The sequence below is a fragment of the Limulus polyphemus genome, unplaced genomic scaffold (genome assembly GCF_000517525.1).
Source record: "Limulus polyphemus unplaced genomic scaffold, Limulus_polyphemus-2.1.2 Scaffold1319, whole genome shotgun sequence".
In the NCBI taxonomy this organism is placed as follows: domain Eukaryota; kingdom Metazoa; phylum Arthropoda; class Merostomata; order Xiphosura; family Limulidae; genus Limulus; species Limulus polyphemus.
The window spans coordinates 39,406-61,116 of record NW_013666929.1 but is presented as its reverse complement, the minus strand read 5'-3'; the positions used below and the strand labels follow the sequence as shown (position 1 = coordinate 61,116).

General features: G+C 35.6%; 1 protein-coding gene across 3 annotated transcripts in view; it reads right to left on the bottom strand.

The window, feature by feature from the left end:
* LOC106463078 (sodium/hydrogen exchanger 3-like) overlaps positions 1-21,711 on the bottom strand; it is a 76,638-nt gene that overhangs the window by 31,501 nt on the left and 23,426 nt on the right. For all 3 annotated transcript variants that reach the window (XM_022390485.1, XM_022390483.1, XM_022390484.1), the window contains exons 2-4: positions 12,292-12,752; positions 9,910-10,166; positions 4,572-4,789 (exon numbers count right to left, since the gene is read on the bottom strand). In XM_022390485.1, coding sequence (XP_022246193.1) covers positions 4,572-4,789; positions 9,910-10,166; positions 12,292-12,752 — 936 coding nt within the window. The remainder of the gene's footprint in view (positions 1-4,571; positions 4,790-9,909; positions 10,167-12,291; positions 12,753-21,711) is intronic.

The following is a 21,711-nucleotide window of genomic DNA, read 5'->3' as shown; positions in this document are numbered from 1 at the left end:
CGGGTTTCGATACCCGTGGTGGGCAAAGCACAGATAGCCCTTGTGTAGCTTTGTGCATAATTAAAAACAAACAAACTAATGAATATTTGCTGTAAAATTATTATCAACGCTATAAGTGTGGCCACCAGTTTTGATTTCATTCCTTTAAGTCACATGATCAATCCTTTTTGTGACCGCACCTATTTTTAGCACTCAAGGTGTTTTTGATTACACAGCAAGCAAAAGCGGCACACAATGGTAGCCAACATTAGCTTTAGGATCGAAACCCTATTATTCGGAACCGACCTATACTTTACAAAACCCAACCAGATTCTTTAAAATATATGGTGGTAGCTTTCCTCTCTAAAACAGTATTAATAACATCCTTTATAGTAACGCCATGGAATCTAGATTAACAGTTTATTGTCATCACCTGCATGTACTCGGTACAGTCGTATCAAGCATCATTATTTACGCTAATTGCTTAAGCTAATATCACGTGACGCTAAACGCTCTTTAATTAGGCGAATTTCATTAAATCTAGCAAATTTGTGCATAAAAGTTGGCAACGAATAATGAATAATAATGGTCCACCTGTACGATTCTTTTGAAAACTGTAGCTAGAAACTGCTAATCTAGTTTACTTGACCTAACCTATACCTGTGTATCTGCACGTGCTTTCACCCTATAGTTTTGCTGCTCTAAATCAGCAGTCTTTAATCTGAATGGTAAAAAACTAAAATCGTCCTCTTTTACTCCTAAACGAAGCTACAGTATAAATGTTAGACCGATAGCTCACGTGACTTCTTTGTAGACGTTCGCAAATTTTTTCCTTAAATTTGAGCGGTTTTTGTTGAATAAGTTTGCACATGTGGCTTATATTTACACCAGATGAGACTCCTAATTGTAGGCTGAAAAGATCTAAGAGTGTACCAAATTAAAAAAAAAAATCCATAAAAGTTAAATATGTTTTTCTTTCAAATAAATTTTCGGTGCGAAGAAAAAAAGAGAAAGAAATTCAATCAAAACTGGAAATTTTATACCTCGGGTATTTCTTAATGGATTGTCTTTAAATTTGATATATGAGGTAAAGGTCCAATAGACCACATATTCATTGTAAATATATAATATTTTTTATTACCACAGTCCGTGTTACAGAAAGTGGAAAATCGCTTAACTATCACTCCCGTTAATAACATACAGTTTGTCCTGCAGGTTGTTTTGGCTGCACAACACACTACGGTGTGTCTTGATCGCACGATTGTTCTTAGGCCAACTATGGTGTTTATATTGAATGTTCAATATTCATGTTGATTTGTTAAAAAGGTTTATTTTCATTGTTTTTTTTTTGTTGTTGTTGATAACTTGGATGTTATAATAGCAAAATAGTTTAATTCAGAAGTTTTATGACATTAAGTTGTAGCCAAAAGCAAAATAAAATTTACCAGGTAGTGTTTTAGCTAAGCCTTAAATTACGCTTATGTATTAATCCTAATGCTTAAATTAGACTACAAATAGGCCTATTATTATTAACGTTATAGGGTCATTGTTTAAAAAGTTAAGTGTTGAATGAATGTTAATTACTAAATAAATGTAAGTTTGCTATTTTAACACATATATTACCAACAAGGGTTTAAAACAAAGAAAAATCAAAGTTTATTACTACCAAATATCTTTTTATCCTTTGTACAGTCGAAAGAGCTGAAAATTTGTGTCGGAATGTCCGCACTATGTTTTTACTTCCTGACCTAAAATACAACGCAAAAGCTAAAGAATGCTATTTAAGTCTCTTTCAGAGTCCAAAAGTACTTTTGTTCATGATAAAAATTTCATTTTTCTGCGTAGCTTTTACCAAAAATGTGGTGATTAAAGAATTACTTCGAGACTGATGAAATACGTGAAGAGTAGGTGCATTTTGAAAGTACAGACAAATTCGTTTTAGTTAAATTCTATAATTTTCGTTAATCTTTCAACAATGGTTTCCCGTCCTTTTTGACGGGTTTTTATACTAGTATATTATATAAATATATACATTACTGAGCAAAAGTGTTAAGACAAGAAAATATTTTGTCATTCCTTCCATTTTATGGGGCTAATTCTTCCATGCCATTCTAAAATGTAAATTTCAACACTATGGTAGTGCTTCACTAGGCCAGGGTGAGAATACTTATTATTCTTTAGAATTCACATATACTTGTACGAAGGGCATGTCATAAGGGTTCTGCTTCAATGAACATACTGATCAAATTTAGGGTCTGAAATAACTGTCATGGTACCCCGTGCAGTGTCTTAACTATATAGAAAGAAGCTAGCATATGGTACAGGTATATGCTAGAAGAAATCAATTTCATAGCACTCCACAAATAAACTTTGATAAAACAGTGTTTAACACTATTTATCGAGTTTTGTTGTCCTGTTACGGCCCAAAAAGCGTAGAGAATTGTCAGTAAAACAGAAAGTTTGCATAAAAGCCTTACGTGATGCTGGTTGGATTCTCTGACAAATTGCGCAGACTTGAAATGCTCCCCAAACACTGTCATGTACACCCTAGATCGTGAGACCGAGACAAGTAACTTTGAAAACAGGAAAAGAGGCAGAACACCTAAACTCAATGATACTGATATTAAGTATCTTCGCGTATGCAGCCTATGGGACAGAAGGAAGACTGCCACCGATTTCAAGCACGAGATAAACGGCCGTGTACCAAATGACAGAAAAGTGTCCAGATCTACAGTATCACGAAGACTTAACGAAAATGGAGTATTTGGTCGTGTAGCAGTTAAAAAACCTTTACTTCGATCTCCAAATATTGTCAAAAGACTGAAATTTGCTAAAAAGTACAAAAACTGGACTGTTGATGATTGGAAAAGGGCGTTATGGACGGATGAGTCCAAGTTTCAAATATTTGGTTCAAAGCGTAGGTTGTACATCCGGCGGAAGAAAGGTAAAAGATACTTACCTCAATGTATGAAGCATAGGGGAGACAGTGTGATGGCTTGGGAGTGTTTTTCTACCGAGGCGACTGGAGATATTTGCAAAATAGATGGAATAATGGACCAGCCCAAGTACCATTAGATACTGATCCATCATGGTATACCCAGGGGTTTGCGTATTATTTGTAAATGATTCTATTACCAAGAAGATAATGACCCAAAACACTCGTCCAACCTATGAAGAAATTACGTAGCTAAGAAAAAAGCTGCTGGAGTCATTCAAATGATGCAGTGTCCTCCACAATGCCCCGACCTCAATCCAATTGAGCAGACCTGGGATTTGATAGTTCAAAAACTTGACAAATCAACAGTTACTCCCAGAGAAACTTTATGGGAGTATAGAGACACTTGGAGTAAAATCCCAAAAGACACTTTGATTAAATATTTTGTAACAATGCTTGAAAGACTATCTGCAGTTATTAAATCAAAAGGGAGACACATAAAATATTAACTGATTGCTGAAACTCAAGCACTTCCACCGAGTTTCTGTTGCACTAAGTATGAAGATTAATAAAATTTTGACGTTTCATCTGTATTTACCTTTCACTGTTCTTTGAAAGTAGCCTGAAACCTAATTTTTGGACTTTGTCCTAACACTTTTGCACAGTACTGTATACACACTATGAAACTGTTTTATGACGCAACGCTACACAATGGGCTACCTTTGCTCAGTCCATAGCGAGGAATCGAACCTAGGATTCTATTGTTACAAGTTCATAAACTCATCGCTCACATATTGAAAGAACGTTACTTTTTACACAACCATTCTTTCTGTGAAGCATTAGAAATTAGATTGTTCTTAGAGTGTTTTTATTCACCTTGCGAAACAGAATTTTTCACAACTGTATAATTATATGGTTAATTTATGGCATAATTATGGGGATTGTGCATTTTTATAAACTTGGTTAGCTTTAAGGTTGGTTTATCTATTTTCAGAAAAAGCGCTTCTTGTAACACAGAATTATCCAAGAATAAAACTTAAAAATATATTTCGGCATCATACATTTTTCTACCTGTCTAAACATACATAAAATGAATTATGATAGCTTTTCTGTAAATATGTTTAAGTTTTCTAGATATATTCGATTTCACAAAAAACAAAAATTATAAAAAAGTTTTTACATATAATTTCTGCACACATAAACACAGACAAGTTGAACAGTGAAGTTAGATTATGCTATATTAAAAGTGAAGTAAACGTAAGTATAAAGTACATGTACTTTGCTTTATCAATAGTAATAACTGTTACATCTAGGTTCTGTACTAATATTCAGTTTGTAAGGCTTCCAGAAGTTTCTTGCAGAGCTACACATCTGTGTATAGCAGTATTTAACTTTGAACAGATAGGCTAAAGGGTAGGCAGCTAGTCAACAACACCCACCGCCAACTCCTATAGCTCACTCATGGTCTCAAACTCAGTGTGTTTGTGGAAGAAAAGGAACGTGAACCACGAACTCTTAGCTTAATTGATTTACAATCCACTGGGCCACGCCGTGCCCATTAGAAGGCTTAATAGTTTAAATAATTAATAATATCAAATAATATCAAAATGAGATTTAACTATATAAGAATTACATCAAAGCACGTGGTCACACTTACCAATCGATCGGTAGACTGAACAAAACAATATTGTCATGATGACAAACCACGTATTCCAATCGTGGTTTTCATTCACAGTTGATGCACCAAGGAAAAGAAAGATAATAGTTTCCGATGTATTAGCTAGCATCTTCATTGTGTACTTTAAGGTGATATGAGATTTGTACGATATGTTTTCTTCTACATAATTCTTCATGGTCATTCCACAAAACGTCAGCCTAAAAAGTAATTCAAAATATTAACGATATGCTATTGTACAAAATTTAAACAAGAGCAGAAAAAGCTCCAAATATTACTGTTTATACGAGGTAACGTAAGAAATGTAAAAGCTAAGGTATTATTATAATTTTACCACAGAGACCAAATATGTAAACTGTTTCACCAATTTAACGGACAATTTTTTTAAGGATATCACCCTACGTTTACTTTACATATAAATATACTTATTTATACATTCACACGCTTCAACTTGTTAAACATTACCACTTCCTAATTGTGATCTATGTAAGAAACTTGTTTTTGACAAAAATTGTTCGTTTCAGAGCAAAGCTACACCATGAGCTATATGCACTCCGTCCAATTGCACCTCTGATCTTAACTTTGCAAGTCCGTAAACTTATCCCTGACCTACCGGGAACTGATCAAAAGTTAATGGCAATTTAACCGAAAAAGTTTTCCTTAGAAACATTTCTCAATAGAAAGTAGTTATAAATAAGGACTTCAAGTTTGTTTTTTTTCCATATTGACTGCAACGTGTGTGTGTGTGTGTGTGTGTGTGTTTCTGAGGGGACAATCTTATTTATTGAAGTAATTCACTTTATTCACTACTACTATTAATTTAGAGCAACACAACTGACCAGTAAAGTTAAATATTTTAACAGAGTGACTTTAATATTCAGACTTTGACGCCTGTTCTAAAGTTTAACATTTTATAAAGTATGCACTTCCCGTCTCAAGAAGTTTGAAATGTATGTTCCCACTTGCACAAAGCAAGCAGAATATATAACCAGTTCACAAATACAAGGTGGCATTATCATCCAGGGCTCCCCCCCCCTTTTTTTTAATACTTACAATAATAATTTTTGTTTTCCGAAAAACTAAGAAATAGTCTTTTATACCTGAGCAATCTTAAATCATTTATCGTGCCAAGTGAATGTTATATGCAGGGGCGTATTGAGGTTAATTGGCGCTCTAGGTTTACAATTTCAGGTGCATCCCTTCTTTATCGAATGCTTCACCAGGAAGGAATATTAAAACTAAACAATTTGAGGGGTGCATTTTAGGGGAAAGTTTTTCAAAGATAAATTTATTTGAATTTTGTTGTTGCGCCCCTCAAATTGTTGCGCTCTAGGCCCAAGCGTTGTAAGGCTATTTGTTAATAAACCCCTGGTGATACGAATAAATTGGTGATAATAGATGATTCAAGTTATAACCGACCTGTGATTTTGATTGTTTTAGAAGGTTAAGTTGTCGAATTTGTTTTAACACAGTGGATCGTTTGAAAGTTAAAGACGAAAGAAAAAACTGGCAACAATTATTGTGATTAACACTAACCTTAGTATTTTGAAAAAATAAGCCTTTTATTTGTTAACTTGATTCGAAAATACTTGAAGGGTGCGATTTTTTCACGGATATCGGAGTTTTTTTTAACGGCTTTTGGGTTTTTCCATGTTCTGTGTAAATCCGAGAAGATCCGCAAGGCATTTGGTAGGGAATGTTACCTCAGTGTCAACGGAAATATCGCTTGCTCGGGGTTTTCAGCATATATTTGTTTTGTTTACACCTTTCGTGACGTTAGAAATGAGGTAGTTTCACTCACCCAGAGTGATAATAAACGTCAGTTATAAATATACATAGTGGGTGTAGTTTCTGGTCAAAGTAATATAACCGTGTATTACGAGTTTCAATGTTGTGTGGGATAAATAACTTGATAAAAATATTCGTATAGCTAATATTATAAATGTATGTTTCGTCATGCACAATTACTTATATTCAGTAACATTAAGTTCCATAAAACCTGCTATAAAGAGTACAGTCTTCTTTTCACATAGCAGAAATCATTATTATTATTATACTTAAATTGATAAAAAAAGAATCAACACGTGCGAAACGAAACATATCCCCCTCCCCCTCTAGCAATGATATGGTTGTCTTTACCAACCTCAATTTACATTTTTAGAGCTTGAGGTTAAAAGCCTGTCACATTCCCAATACACACATGCATAAACAATTTTAATCACACTGCCGAATCAACTGTGAGATGTATACTGTCTATACTAATCAGGTTAGCATAAATACTTGCTGTAATCTAAGTTATCTGAATACTTCGGTGTAAGAAGAATGAGCCTTATTAATATTAAACCGCAAGTTTCAATATTTGAAATGTTAATATTAAACTTGGCTGACTTTAACCGATGAGTATTGTTGTAACAGTTTCTATCGTTGGGTTGAATCTTTTTTTGATTACTTGGTAAAACTAAAGCGGCCCGGCATGGCCAGGTGGTTAGGGCGCTCGACTCGCAATCTGAGGGTCGCGGGTTCGAAACCCCGTCACACCAAAATATGCTCGCCCTTTCAGCCGTGGGGGCGTTATAATTCCACAATTAGTTGGCAGTGGGTGGTAATGACTAGCTGCCTTCCCTCTAGTCTTACACTGCTAAATTAGGGACGGCTAGCGCAGATAGCCCTCGTGTAGCTTTGTGCGTTATTCAAAAACAAACAAACAAAACTGAAACGGGTCCATTCTACTAAACGATAAGAAAGTGACTTATTTCTCTGACCATAACCCACGAGTTCAACAGGCTTTGTATGTTGATAAGCCTAACTCACAACTAAAACTAAACTCTCAATTACAGAATGTCTTAATTTCTACGAGAAAAATCAAAAACTAATAAAATACTCAGTACTCGATAGACTACGCGGTAATAGATTCACTAACTAATTAATTAAATTAATTAAAATCAGAAAACTTTGACATTGTGGAATTACAATCGGACTTTTCTCTATGTTAAAATACTTTTATTGTGAGCTTTAGGCCCTCTTACCAGAGCCTTCATCGGGCAAAATATATATATATTGACTTCCGGCGAGTACCGGCGAAACCTCACCTCCTGTTAAAAATGCTCTCTATTCAATTAATGTGCATCAGACTATCATTAGCATTTCATAAATTTCTGGTTTTACATCAATCACATGCAGCAATGTAACGATATAAATTATTTGTACAGCACTTAAAGTTTGTTTGTTTTCACTCATTTTATGTAGACAAATTACCGAAAGTTACGTTATGCAGGGTACACATCATTTAAATATTATTTGCTAAATTACATAATATTGAAACGTTAAAAATTATAATAACCATGTGATGTGTTCCCTAATTTAACTTGTACAATTTAACGATACTACTTAAAATTTATAGAATATGCATTTATCACCAATTTTAAAATAGTTCTGATTTACCGAGACTTATCCATTCATTTTTGTACTTTAATTTCAAGAAGCAAAAGCGCAGCTCCTCGGTGATATTGTTTTCATTCATCTCACATTATTTTCTAATTAGTTTAAAAATAAAGCATAACTTAAAGAGGTATAAAACGTAACACTTTTGCACGGACTCTTTAAATTCTTAGCAAACTTGTAAATGCAAATATTTAATAGAGTATCTTTATTGGAGTTTATAAAACAACATATCAGCTTGTTTATCAATCAATTACTGCATCATTAAAATTTATGAATAAACGCCCACTAATTTAGTGTAGAAACTAGGGATGCACGGGTACCCGGCCAGATATTCGGCTACCCGGCAATACTCAGCTCCGGCCGAGTGTCGAATGTAGGCATCTAAGCCCTAATCTTTGTGGTAACTAACGCGGTACTGAAAGATACGGTCATTAATTGGTTTAGTTAATAAAAAATAAAGTGTTCCGAGCGACAAAAACTAACCTCCCGCTGAAAGTCGGAGATGGGGATTCAGAGAACAATAAGGGTTAATAACAGGCATGGCTTCAGAAGTGGATTTCTGGGAAATGTGGGGGTTTGGGGAACAATAGGGGTTAGGGTTTGAGAAGCTGGGGCTAGGCATTGAAAGTTGAAAGTAAAACTTGAATGTTCTGTTGGTGATTATTCGGTTAAATGTAATAAACGTCAATTTTGTTTTTGTTTCTAATTTTTGTGTATGTTGTTGTTTCGGGGGGGGGAGCAAGGGAAGTCCCCGGTCCCGGCCGAAGCTTAGTGACCAGGTACCCGGACCCGGTACTCCGCCAAATTTTACTACCCGTACATCTCTAGTAGAAACTGTTAACAGGCTGGATCAACTTTATGTGGTAAAGAATTACAGAGCTTCACTTTCAAAATCAGAATTTATATTACTTGTATCTGTTGATAATGCATATTATATTATGTTAAAACTGAATTATCGTGCTGTCTCTTGATAAACAACAACTGATGCAGTGCGTTGTTGAGAAAGTCAAGTGCAGGGGAAAATTCGGTAGATGTAACAGATATTGAGAAGAAGCCATGTAATACTCATAATATAAAATGACTTTATACAGCAGCCTGCTTGAGCAGCAGCCAGCAGTGGCAGCACAACTTTTTTCTGTTACATGTGACGCTGCGATTAGTTTAATTACACTTTCAGACTGAGTGTAACATTTAAGCAATATTAGATCTTTGTTTTCACTTATTGGCTACACAACATGTACACAAGATTATTATTTCGTTTCTACTCAAATTAAACTGTACAAAAAATTGTTTCATTTGAAAAGCATATAAAAAAGAATCAAATAACAGCATAATTCTCTTTTCGTTATATTTAAACAAAAAGTTTCACAAGGGCCATTTCCGTTAGCATTCCCTAATTTTGGACTAGCGGGAATGCTGCTAGAGAACAGCACCCACAGCGAATGCTCGAGTTATTCTAGTTGAATAGTGGGATTTGGCCATCTCTCACTTATCCACGGCCCCGAAAACTGGAAAGTGTTTTTCAGCAACATGATTCACAGTTCGGCACGATAACCATTAGGGTACGATAGAACTTTGGTAAAATGAAACGAAAATAAAACATGTATACAAGTCCTATTTTTCTGATTAGAAGTGTCAAACTCATAACGACCCTTTAAAGTAAATTATAATTACCCAGAGTGAGACTTTTTACATACACATACCGAGTGTTCTCGAAGTTTTAAGTTAGGTAAATAAAAACAATGCATGTTCTTCGAGAAATGGTTTAAATAAATTCATTAAAAATACATAATACCAGTTCTTGTTACGTATATTATTAAATATCAAGATTGTGTTGACTACAGTTTAGATTTTATATATCGGCAACTTTTGTACTTACGCTACGATTCCAGACAAATGAAATAGTTCTGCGGTGAGGTACGAGAGATATCCCAGCACGAATACAAACAATGGCTCTATAATCAGCACGTGATGAGTGAATCTTGATAGAAAAGCCGCGAGAATACCCCATACAACACCAAGTAAAGCGCCTCCAAGCGAAGCAACAATGAATGATAGCACTCCAGCTAAATAGTCGATTGGCAAAATATTTTTTTGACCCATTTCCGTGTAACCTTCGAACATGTGATATAAAACCTGGAATAGTAAAAACGGAGTACTTCACTTATGAATATTACGCGCACACATACGTATAGGCTTATGCATAAATATACAATAAAAATTGGCATGGATTTTAAACAGTTTAAATGTATTGGACATATCTGTTAATATTTAGACAGGCAATATATAATATATACTTTTTAAATACAAAAGTTACATTGAATAATTTAACTATATACCCTTACTTGAATATATTTATAAATAATTTTTTTCGAGTACGTGTTTTTCGTATTACGCAATTGCGAGAAAAAGCATAATTATTTCTTCATTATAAAAAGTGGATTTACTCTTAATATTACAACCTTTACAATTTTTAGTGTACGTTTCGAGTTAACAGAACAAGATCACGTGCCGTCTTTGACGTCAGTGTGGCAAGTATTACCTTGACGAAAGGCAGGAAATCGATAGTCTCTAAAAAGGTTTTTCTTACACGTCAGGTACGCTCCGATATTGTTTTTGAACAATAACATTATTGTCATTTATTATTCCCGTGTCGTCGTACATGGCCAGTGGTATCTTAAAGTTTTACACGTTCAAGCGTTTCTATTAAGTTATTTAGTTAGCATACCTATAACAAAGTCGACGAGGTTCATTCTACGTACGAAAACAACACAGTCATAATCAATAAATGCAAGGTTTTTTCTTCGGTTCTAAATAATTTCAGTGTTCTGCTTTGTTTTGTTTTTTACAAACTTGATGTGCCTAGACGGCCTTTTCATTAGGAAAATGGCCAGCCATTTTTGAAATTTTTTCCATCGTACTACTGACAATGAACCAACCGCAAGAACAGAATTTTGCATGACAATGAATGACTGGTCAGCCTACCATATCAGTTTCATCTTACTGCTTGTAATGAACCATTCGCCTGGTAAACACCCATATTCTAAAATTTGTTGAACAGGTTATGAAGATACGTAACACTATTTTAACTCGCAAAGTTTCTCCCTAGGTTCACCGCAACACAAATATTCAAATGACAGTAACTTACGGGTAAATATCAAATTCAATGTTAGAAAGTTTTTTTTCTTTCTTAATGCATATTTTAGTGTAAGCTATTTGTGAATTATATTTCTCGACAGACCCATACAACTGTTTATACAGATCTGCCGAAAACTATAGCAAGTTATCCGAATGTGCACGATGTCGGTCTAATGGAGAAGGAATGTCAGCTACGTCAGCATTGTATGGTAAAATGAGTAGTTGATGATTCTGACATCAAATATATGATACTGTGTTGAATGGCACTTTGTAAAAGGTCGTGGCATGCGTACTCTTACCCTCACCTGTGTGAATAGGGTTATAAGTGTTTTTAAGCTTTGCAAAACAGATAGTACAGATCTATTGTTGCGATATTAATAGATTCTTCTACGGTAAGATGCGAATCAGTTATATATATATATATCAAAGATTTTTATAGTGTTTGGAAAAAAATAAGGTCCTCCACAAATTGCTAATGTATTAGAAATGCATCTGTATCTGTTTCTTTAAATCAAACATGCCAGTTCCGAGCGCAGTACTGCAATAACAAAGACTTTTATGCTCGATGTTTGTCAAACCTTGAGCTGAAAAAGACACGTGAAAGTGTCGAAACTTGTATCTATCTATCTATATATATTTAGTGTTCCGTTATTGTGGATTTAAGCTTATAAATTACACAGTATTGTGTATTTATCTATTCTTAACCAATATGTTTTTAAAAGTTACTACCGTTGTGAAACAACAATATCGAAACACCTGTTAACTTTTATAGTTGAAAAGCATTTCTCATGTGGCTTAATTTCTCATTTTTTGAAAGGGAAGAAAATGACAAGTTTTAAATTCACATCAATGGAGTGCCTAAAATCCTAACTAAAATATAAAAGAAATCTCTGATTGACAAGTTTTAATCCTAAAGACTAATCTAACTAAAATATTTATAAATCTCAATGCTTATAAAGACATACTTGAGCAAATAGTAATTTTGTCTATTTTCTCACTGTCTATTTATAACTATTTAATTGACCAAGCTTGAAACTGTAATTATTAGATGAAGTAAATCATGTAGCCTGTGAGGTTACCTTTTTCGAAATGTTTCACGTAACGTACCAAAAAAAAAACTTACCACTGTGACAGCATCGTTCAGTAAAGACTCCCCAAACACCAAGATATACAATACTTCGTTCACATGGATCTCTTCAAAAACAGCCAGCACTGCTACGGGATCAACAGCAGATACTATAGAACTAAATAATAGTGTGTCAAGAAGGGGCATGTCTACTCCATAAAGTCCAGTTAGTCCGACACCCCATAAAGAGAATCCAATGGTTAAGGCATTCCAAACAGTGCCAACTACAGCATACAACAAGATTGATGTCATGTTATCGAAGAAGAGACGATTGGGCATGAAGTAGCCAGCGTCCAGGATAATTGGTGGTAACATGTACAGGAAAAAGACATTGGGGGTCAGAGGTCCGACCCGCTCCAATCCGGTGTAGAAAAGTAGTAGACCAATGATCGCTCCAACCACGATAAGTATACAGCTTTCTGGACAGATGAGTCCGATCTTTGGGGTGACATGAAACCCTAAAATTGAAAATAATAGTAATAATGAAAATTTTTCTGGGTATTTATCTATTACCAGATGCTACAGTGAATAGTAAACATGCGACTGTTTCCATAATTATATGTCTTAATGTTGTAAATTCAATAATGACTTAAATCGTTTTTACTTTTAAAGGTCTCAACGTAACATGTGAATATACCTATTTTCCTAAACTGTACTGTAATATCATGGATATGTGATAATCGTATATTACGCCGTGTATAAGTTGTTTGCATATATATATCAGTTTCAATAAATACGCAAGTTTTAGCACAGAGTACTATTATTTGCATTTAATGGATCGAATTTCACCATCAACTCAGACAACTGCTCAACCATGTATAGGTATCTATTAAAATTACAATTCATTTTTATTAAGACAGAGTACGACACATATTTCAAACTCGATCTACTTTTGTTCCAGCATTTTATAAGCCTCATCACAAGCAAGATGTTCATTAATAAAACGGAAACAAAAGAGATCATAACCAGAGTTTTTCGAGAAAGGTTGTTTTATTGCCGTTTTTGCAACAGACATTTTACTGATCAAAGAATGCATTATTACCCTAAAATAACAAAATAATGAGTGTAGTAAAATTATATACATATCTATTCTTCATCATCCCTAAGATTGGTATTCCCTAGCGGTTAGGTGCTCGACTCACAATTGATACCCTCCACCGAATACGTTCGCTCTTTGAGCTTGGGGGCGATATCATTTACGGTTAATCAACTGTATGATTACCATAACTTGAAGAAAAGCTTTTATATGCGGAAACATCTGTTAGTTGAGTTCTTGCACAGATCTTAACATATACCGTTGATAAACAGAAACATCGGCACATGTAGATATGTAGATCTTGAAAGTCGAGTTGTTCAAAACTTGAAAATAGCGTTGATAACTGGACCAATTGTTGGTTGAGATGTTGGAGAGGAAATATCTGCTGAAGTTTTTTGCCAGACACTAATCATAGCAGAACCGTCTGGAAAATGATCTATAGGAAATAGTACAGCTTATAAAATGAGTCGGATAAACGTAGGCCGGTAAGGCAATCACTGATTGGCACAGCCTTAAGCCAATCAGGAAATGTCACAAACCTACCGAAGGACATGTAGATTGTATAGGAATTCTTTTTGGTGGTAAAGGACAGGTTTATGTGTTTTAATAAAGGTGGCTTCCAAAATATAGAGATGAAAGGTTGACAGACCATTTGCAATTTCCAGCGCTATTTCCTGGGATAACCCTTGATACAAAATTAAACTTCATCAAACACGTTAACATCGCGGTAACTGGAGCTACCAGAGGAATTAATGCAATGAAAGACTGTAAAATTAAATAGAGAGGAACAGTATCACCTACTTATGTTCTACCATCCTTGATTATACACTACTGATTATCTGTACGAGTGCTATACAACTGGATAAGATTGACGGAGGTGGCTGAGTACATCCTATGACTAGTCTTAAATAGGTGATTTGTATTTCTTCAGTCTTCTTACACCTTACAACCTTCAGCAGTATCATAGAACACCAATAGCACTTACAAGCAAAATCATTTACTAAGGTCTTGAAGTGTAAAGATTATGCTTTCAATCATTGAGCCATTGCCCTTTCCAATCGAGACATTATAGCTCTACAATGATCCACAGACACTAACCCAGTAGAGAAATGGCTAAAAGTTGCCCCCAGAGCCAGTAATAGGTGTACAAGTACCAAACAGCTACCACTGAGATAATTTGACGCCACTAGATCTCAGACTTCCTGATGCAAAATAACGTTTGGCACCACTGTGATCTGTAGGAATAAGCCTGTACAGGAAATGTAGAGATTGAGCAGAGATAAATAATAAAAAAACATGTCATCACCTATTTAAGGGCCAGGGTGGACCAGTTACCATTATAGCCACAGATGGTTCCTACACGAAAGATAGCAAGAGAGCTAGTTAGGCATTCATAATCTTGTGGAGCAAAAATATTCTTCACAAGGCTAATTGAACTTTTGAGCTTTCCACAAACAAGAAGGATGGAGCTGGAAACCATAAAACAATCTCTCTACTGGAGTGCTGAAAGCAATACAACATATAGTGTCACTAACATAATATATGCGACTGACTCACAGTAGTATTATATGAAATTTGGAGTAGTTGCTTCCCAGATATAAAGTAAAGCAAATGCATGGTAAAACAATCATCTGATGTACATGTTAGACCATGCAGGGATAAAGCTAAAAAATCGAGATTTAAAGCTTTAATAACCTGGTTACAATGTTTCTCTGTTCAACAACTGCTTTAACACATAAAGTGCTAAACCTGTTGTCAGGTTAAGTGATATTTCTTTAAAATTATGCGTACTCATGTTTATATTGCCTGTATATAATATATTCCTTGCACCTGTGGATTTCTCTCTTCCCCAGGCCTCATTAGGTCCCATGCTTGACCAGTTGGGCTGACTACTGTCCTCAGTTCCATGACAACACCCAACACAGCTATCTTATAATCCATCAGTACTGTCCAGTTGTTAGACTGATAAAGCCTGGGTCTAGTAAGAAAGAAATGGCATGTTTCTGTAACAGGAATTGTTGCTCACATTACTTACTTCATCTGTCCTATATGACAATAATTGTCCAAATCTGGATAGAAGCATGAAATTTGGTACATTTGTAGTTTTTCCATATGGACATTCATATAAAAGCAAGGCCCATTTTAGGTCTTGCCCATAAAAGCCCTTATTCTCGTGTTTTCTGTTGAGTTCTTGGGCTGGATGAATTTGCCTACAATGTCTCCATAGTATCTTCAAGATACCTGGTTAAATAAAATGTAATGTTTAGTTCTTGGGTTAAAATATTTAAGAAAGTGTATTTTAGGGATCTGGTATCTGTTGTATCCGTGGTCATGTATAAATACATCAAAACGTCGCTAATCTGCACCTCATTTATCTGCATCCCAGTTTCCTGGAGAAACGTTCCATGACAAACGTGTTACAACATAACTTTTCTTGTCATACAATATCACAAATTCATATCATAAATGGAGAAGCTTTGTGACTGTGGGTGACAAAAGTTACAGGTGTCTAGTATTCATTGTGTTGTGTGTTTTTACAGAAACAAAGGTGAAGCTATGAAGTTTGCTTGTGTTGGTGGTGTAGATATACTGTAGAAGCCTGTAGACAATTAAAATGTCCTTACATAGCAACAATGAAAACCTACAACTGGACATCAGCCAGGAAAGACCTTGACAGGTTACAAATTGGACTCTTCTGTGCTATCTTCCAGAAACAGGGCGATGAAAATCTTGTATGTCCAACAAATAGTAGAATACAAAGTTATGGTTCTGAGTACGAGAATATAGCCAGAAATTTCATGACACTGGGTGTGTATCAATGCAAGGTGATATAACTGCACTCAAGGAGGGACAAGATATACAAGATACACCAAAGGCCCGAAAAGCTTTTTGGCATAAGTCATATTATAATAAATTTGGTAACCTGAAATTTGAAAGTGCACAGAAAAGGAAGTATCATAATACCTTAAATACAAGTCCTGTGAAGACACGTACCAGTGTAGGATCAAGAGCAACAGTGGAAGAAGTGCCTTTTCTGTGACAAGACTGATGGAAAATTGCACACAACATCAACCTTGAAGCTGGATAAAAATGTTAGATGGTGTGTAACACAACTTTATGACACCAAACTAATGGCAAAACTAGTTCCAGGTGACATGTATTGACTAGATGTATTCTCCCACAACAAATATTTGGTAGCCCTGTACAACAGATCAAGAGGGCAAAAGTGGAAAGACTTTAAAGAGGACAGTGGTCAGGAGTGGGCAGAAGGTATTGCTCTGGCTGAATTAGCATCTTATATTGAAGAGAAAAAAAAGATGGGATAACACCTTCTGTAAAACTGTCAGATTTAATTAAACGTATGCTTACTGTCTGCATCAGTTACAAGCTTGTGTTCCAGACAGGATAAACTCGACAAGGCTTAAATAACGTCTCCTTTTTCATGTACCTGGGCTGATGGCATATAATGATAGAATATAAGTACTCTTGGCTTTTGATGAGGACATTGGCACTGCTTTGTGATTTGTCCAGGAAAACAGCTACGACTCTGAGAACATGGTTCTAGCAAAAGCTGCAAAAATCACCCAAAGAGAAATTTTGAAGAAGGCAGAGGAATTTCATGGCTCATTTGGGCCTGATTGTCATCAAAAAGCTGTGCCTGATTCCTTGAATTCAATTATATAAAGATGATACTGGAAGGGCTGAGTTTAATACAGACTGATCAACAAAACACTGGACCAAGTGCAGCACTTGTGCCTGCTGAACTCATCATTTTTGATGTCATAAAACATAAGAGATCAGCATTTACATCTACAGTGTGACATAGTACTGATAGAGAAACATCTCTAGCTATCTTCATAGCACTTGTTATACATGTAGAAACTCGTAAAAAGGACCTTGTTGACAAATGTCATCAACTGTGACTACCTCATATGATAGGGTCATGCACCTATCTGCTGATCTGAAAAATAGTGTGTGCCCAATATGAAAGAGAAGAGGTTGTGTGTCTCCATCAAAACTAAGAGAAAGATTGTTCATGATGGAAAATGTTGATAACATTGACCACAGTCTCAGTTCAATAACTGCAAAGGATTCGTTCCATGGAACAGCAATTTCACTTGCTCTGTGTCCCAGTGGGGTTGATCGTGAAGTGGTTTTCATTATCCATGCTATCCCAAGAAAGAAAGGCCTGTCTAAACTACTAAAGTTATACACAGAGATCAGATCAGCTGAGACTATCACAAAAGATCAGTTTGTACCCACTGTACAAGGCCCAGTGAATCCAACATCACAACCAATTAAATCTTAAAAAAAAAAAAAAAATCCGAACAAAAATGGCTTGTGAGGATGCATGAACTTAGAAAAGTTAGCTAAGATCTGCTCTATAGAGGTTAGGAACTCCAATACTATTTCAAGTCTCCTAAATTATCAAATATATTGAAAATATTGAATAAATTATTTTAAATATTTGAAACTGAAAATAAAGCAAGAAACACATTTTTAGTCATATTGATCTTTTGAAGATGAGACTCCTAGCACATTCTGTCAAGCAGACAATTTCATTATTAAACATAAAAATAAGGTCTTTATGGCCAATATATTAAAAGGGTTTTGCTTTTATACGAATCTCCATATGGAAAACTACAAATATACGAAATTTTATGCTTCTATCCAGATTTGACCAATTCTGAGCTTATTCACTGGATGATCCTTCTTCCCGACATTCACTACTGAAGATGTCTGTGTACGCTCTGATGGCTGTACGATTCTGTAATTTAACATCTAAATGTATCTCAGCACTGGTTAATTCTCCTAGAAAACATGGGTAGTGGTTGTTTAATTAGACATTCATTACCTGTATCTGTGACAGCAAAATATTGTTGCCTAAGCCACTGGCTATCTGGTCCAACTAAAAACAACAGCATAATCAACCAACATGTAACTGGGCTTCTGTAGCTACAACGAATCCAGATTGCTTACACAATCCTCAACCAGCAACTTCAGACCTGTTAGCAACTGTGTGCTCACTCATAGATATAGGGTGGCAGAGGAAAATTAGTATTACCACTGGTCTTGGTTACTTCCAAGGGATCACCACAGCAGCTGCCACTGCTGGCTTTTTACTCTACTGCAACCAAGCTAAATTTACCACTTTGAACCTTGTTGCTACTGAAACTGTTTCCATTAGGGTGAGAATGTCTCTCATTCCTAATTGAAGCCTCATTGCCTCACCAGGTAGGTAGCTCCTTGATGAAAGGGTATGCTTTACCAAGCAAACAATGCAAGTTATCCATGTATGTGGTCAATCTATCAGCGGCACCTCTCTTACGAGCCTTGAACTGATGGATAGCTCAGTACTTTACTAAGCAAATCCAGAATAATAGAGGTCCAACAGAAAATGTATTATAGAATAAATTTGAATTCTCTGACTGAGTTATGAGAACGAAAGGCTGGAAATAACGTACAACAAAATAAAACGATCTTTATTTAACACTTAACACAATCTGAAATATTTATTGGCAATGAACAGCACCTTTACTAGAGAGATATCTGTGTATTTAATGAGAAATTGAGGTCAATGAAGTTGTTGATCTCCAAATCTGTAAAATAGATTCCAGACTGAGAAAACATAGCATTTTGTACATGAAACAATAACGCTACCCACATGACTGTTGGTCATTCCCATCTCAAAATGAGGGAGATTATATCATCAAGACATTACCTGAACTAACGGTCAAAAAAGATCACTGTCTACTTTCACACAGTATGTATAAATTTACAGAAATCTTTCCCATGGGAAGCTGAAGGTAATACCTTATGACAATGACCCAGACAATATGTAGCTAGAGCAGGGGTGAAATTCTGCCGGTACTTAAAGCGGTACTAACACCGGAACTTATTTAAGCTGCTTTGTCGTTTTCTACACTTACATATTTTTTCTTTTTCAAAAACAGGTCCACTTCACCCAGCTGAGTACCTCTACATTTTTTTTGAGAATTTCACCACTGAGCTAAAGCAAAAGGCACTTAATGACTTTCTTGACCAATGTTCAAGTGTTAAAGCAGCATGCCTGAATGCCACGACAGTTTATACCTTGATGGATTGTCTTCCAACCAATCAGAAAGTATCATAGCACTATATGGCCTCTGAAGCTAAAGACAGTCATATTATGCCGAATATAGTATTATGCAATCCCATGATGGCTCCCAAGACTGAAATACCATGGTATAACCATAAAGAAATCAGTTTTAGCTGGTCAAGGACACTCCACGTTCCAGTAGAAGATGTATGTAAGACTCAGCAGAGGGCACGTTAAATTGGCACTGTTAATAATAGAAGTGGCCGAAATAGTAAACCGAAACTCTCCAAATTGGATGTTAAAATACCTAAAGACAAGTCTTTTATGAGTTATACAACCGTTGAGTACAGATCTAACCAACAACTTTGCTGTAAAAACAGGTGTGGATGTTAACTTGAGAACAGTAAGGTAGACTTTAATACGAAGTGGTCTCAATGAACGTGTGGTTGCTCAAAAACTGCTACTGCTAGGATGTAACCCAACCACATGTTTAACATGAGTACAGGACCACAAATAGTGGAATGAGCAAAGCTAGAAACGTGTACTCTTTTAAAGATGATCCCAAGTTTGAATTGCTCGGGAACAATTAACGACAATTTCTTGAAGCACGGTGGGGATCAGTATTGTTTATGGCTATGTCTCAGCCAGCAGTGACAGAGCTACACAAATCAGCTTCTGATAAGTCATGCAATTCTCTCAGATTTTTAAGTACGACTCATCGGGCAGGGGATTCACCTTCCAGCGAGACAGTAACCCCAATCATACAGTAAATGGTAAATAGGTCGGTGGAATACTCGCAACCATAGCTTGGCCTGCAAAGTCCCAACATGAACATTCTTGAGGCTGTGTGGGCTAATGTAAAAATTGAGAATGTTAGAAGGTGACCAAACAGCTTGGCTGAATTGTGAAGAATAATACATGACATTTGAAACTATATCCTGCAATAGTACATTACGAAAAACAAAGTGTAAAGCTCTCAGTAAAACAAAAGGTTCATATACAAATCTAGTTATTTGTTCAACTTGCTAGCTCTTTTTTTTTTGGTATTTTTTGTGATAATGTTTACCACAATTATTAACTTCTCAGTCTACTTAGCATCATTCGTTGTTTGTGATTTCTGTGTGTATATTATTTCTAGTATTGTGTATGAACTCACCATTGATTCTGTAACTGCCTTGTCCTCATGTCACGTTTACATTGAGCAAGTGACATTATAGCTTATCACTCCTAAAATAGATTGATCGAAATAACCAATCAGTTTCCGGTTAATGAAACCCGATAACTGTTTAGTTTTTGCAACTGTCATGTTTAACTTCAGCATTTTTGTCAGATAACTAATTAAGTTGGTCAAAACTAACCAGTTAATTTAGTTTATGACATTAACCAATACACTAGGTAAATAAAACAAAAGACCGGTAAATGTCTACCAGATGCAAGATACAAATAAAATACCTCAACGGGCATTTCAAAGTTATGGCGATGTGATATCAACGATGTCGTTGTCTAGTTCAAAGCTACACAATTTGCTATCACCAATCTGTTTACCGCGAAATACCAACAGTGTTTCACACGTTCGCAGGTCCGCAATTACGAAAGAAAGACCCTTCCGCCGAGCCGGACGTAAGCCAAGAGATTCACGCGTGCCATTATAAAACAAACAAACAAAATGTTCCTGGTCTCAGAAGCTTACAGGAGCTTCCAAGAATCGCGAGTTGTGTGTTTGTTTCCTTTGACGTAAATTAATGCAACTTCAATGTCCTGCTGTACCTGAAAGCTAAAATCTTTAACGCATACTTGTTCACAAGGAAGCGGAAGTGCATACTAACTAGGGAGCTCTCAGTCAGTATGCAAGTCAATTATCTAGAACCTGACAAAAAACTCTACTGTGCAAATGTGGCTTTGCAACACAGGTGGTCTTAAAATCCAGGGTTTATTTGTGTAAAATATGTGGTAATGTGTACTGAAGAAAGTCTTCTTACACAACAGGGGGAGTTTCAATGAAATACAATACGATGTAGTATCTCTAGATTGTAAATTTACCACTGATAGAATAAATAATAGACCTAGTCACTAAAAACAACTTCGACTTAACTTCGAGTAAGCTATGTAGTTGGACTTCAAATTCGATGACGAGGAACCCACTTTGAAACTAATATTGCTTGGAGACGGCATGAATGGGTAATGAAGAAAACTTTAATACAAGTTTAACATAACAAATGTACAACGTTTCGATAAGATTTTGTCAACATCAGGTACAAGTAGTTTACACTGACACACACACACACACACACGACCGGATACT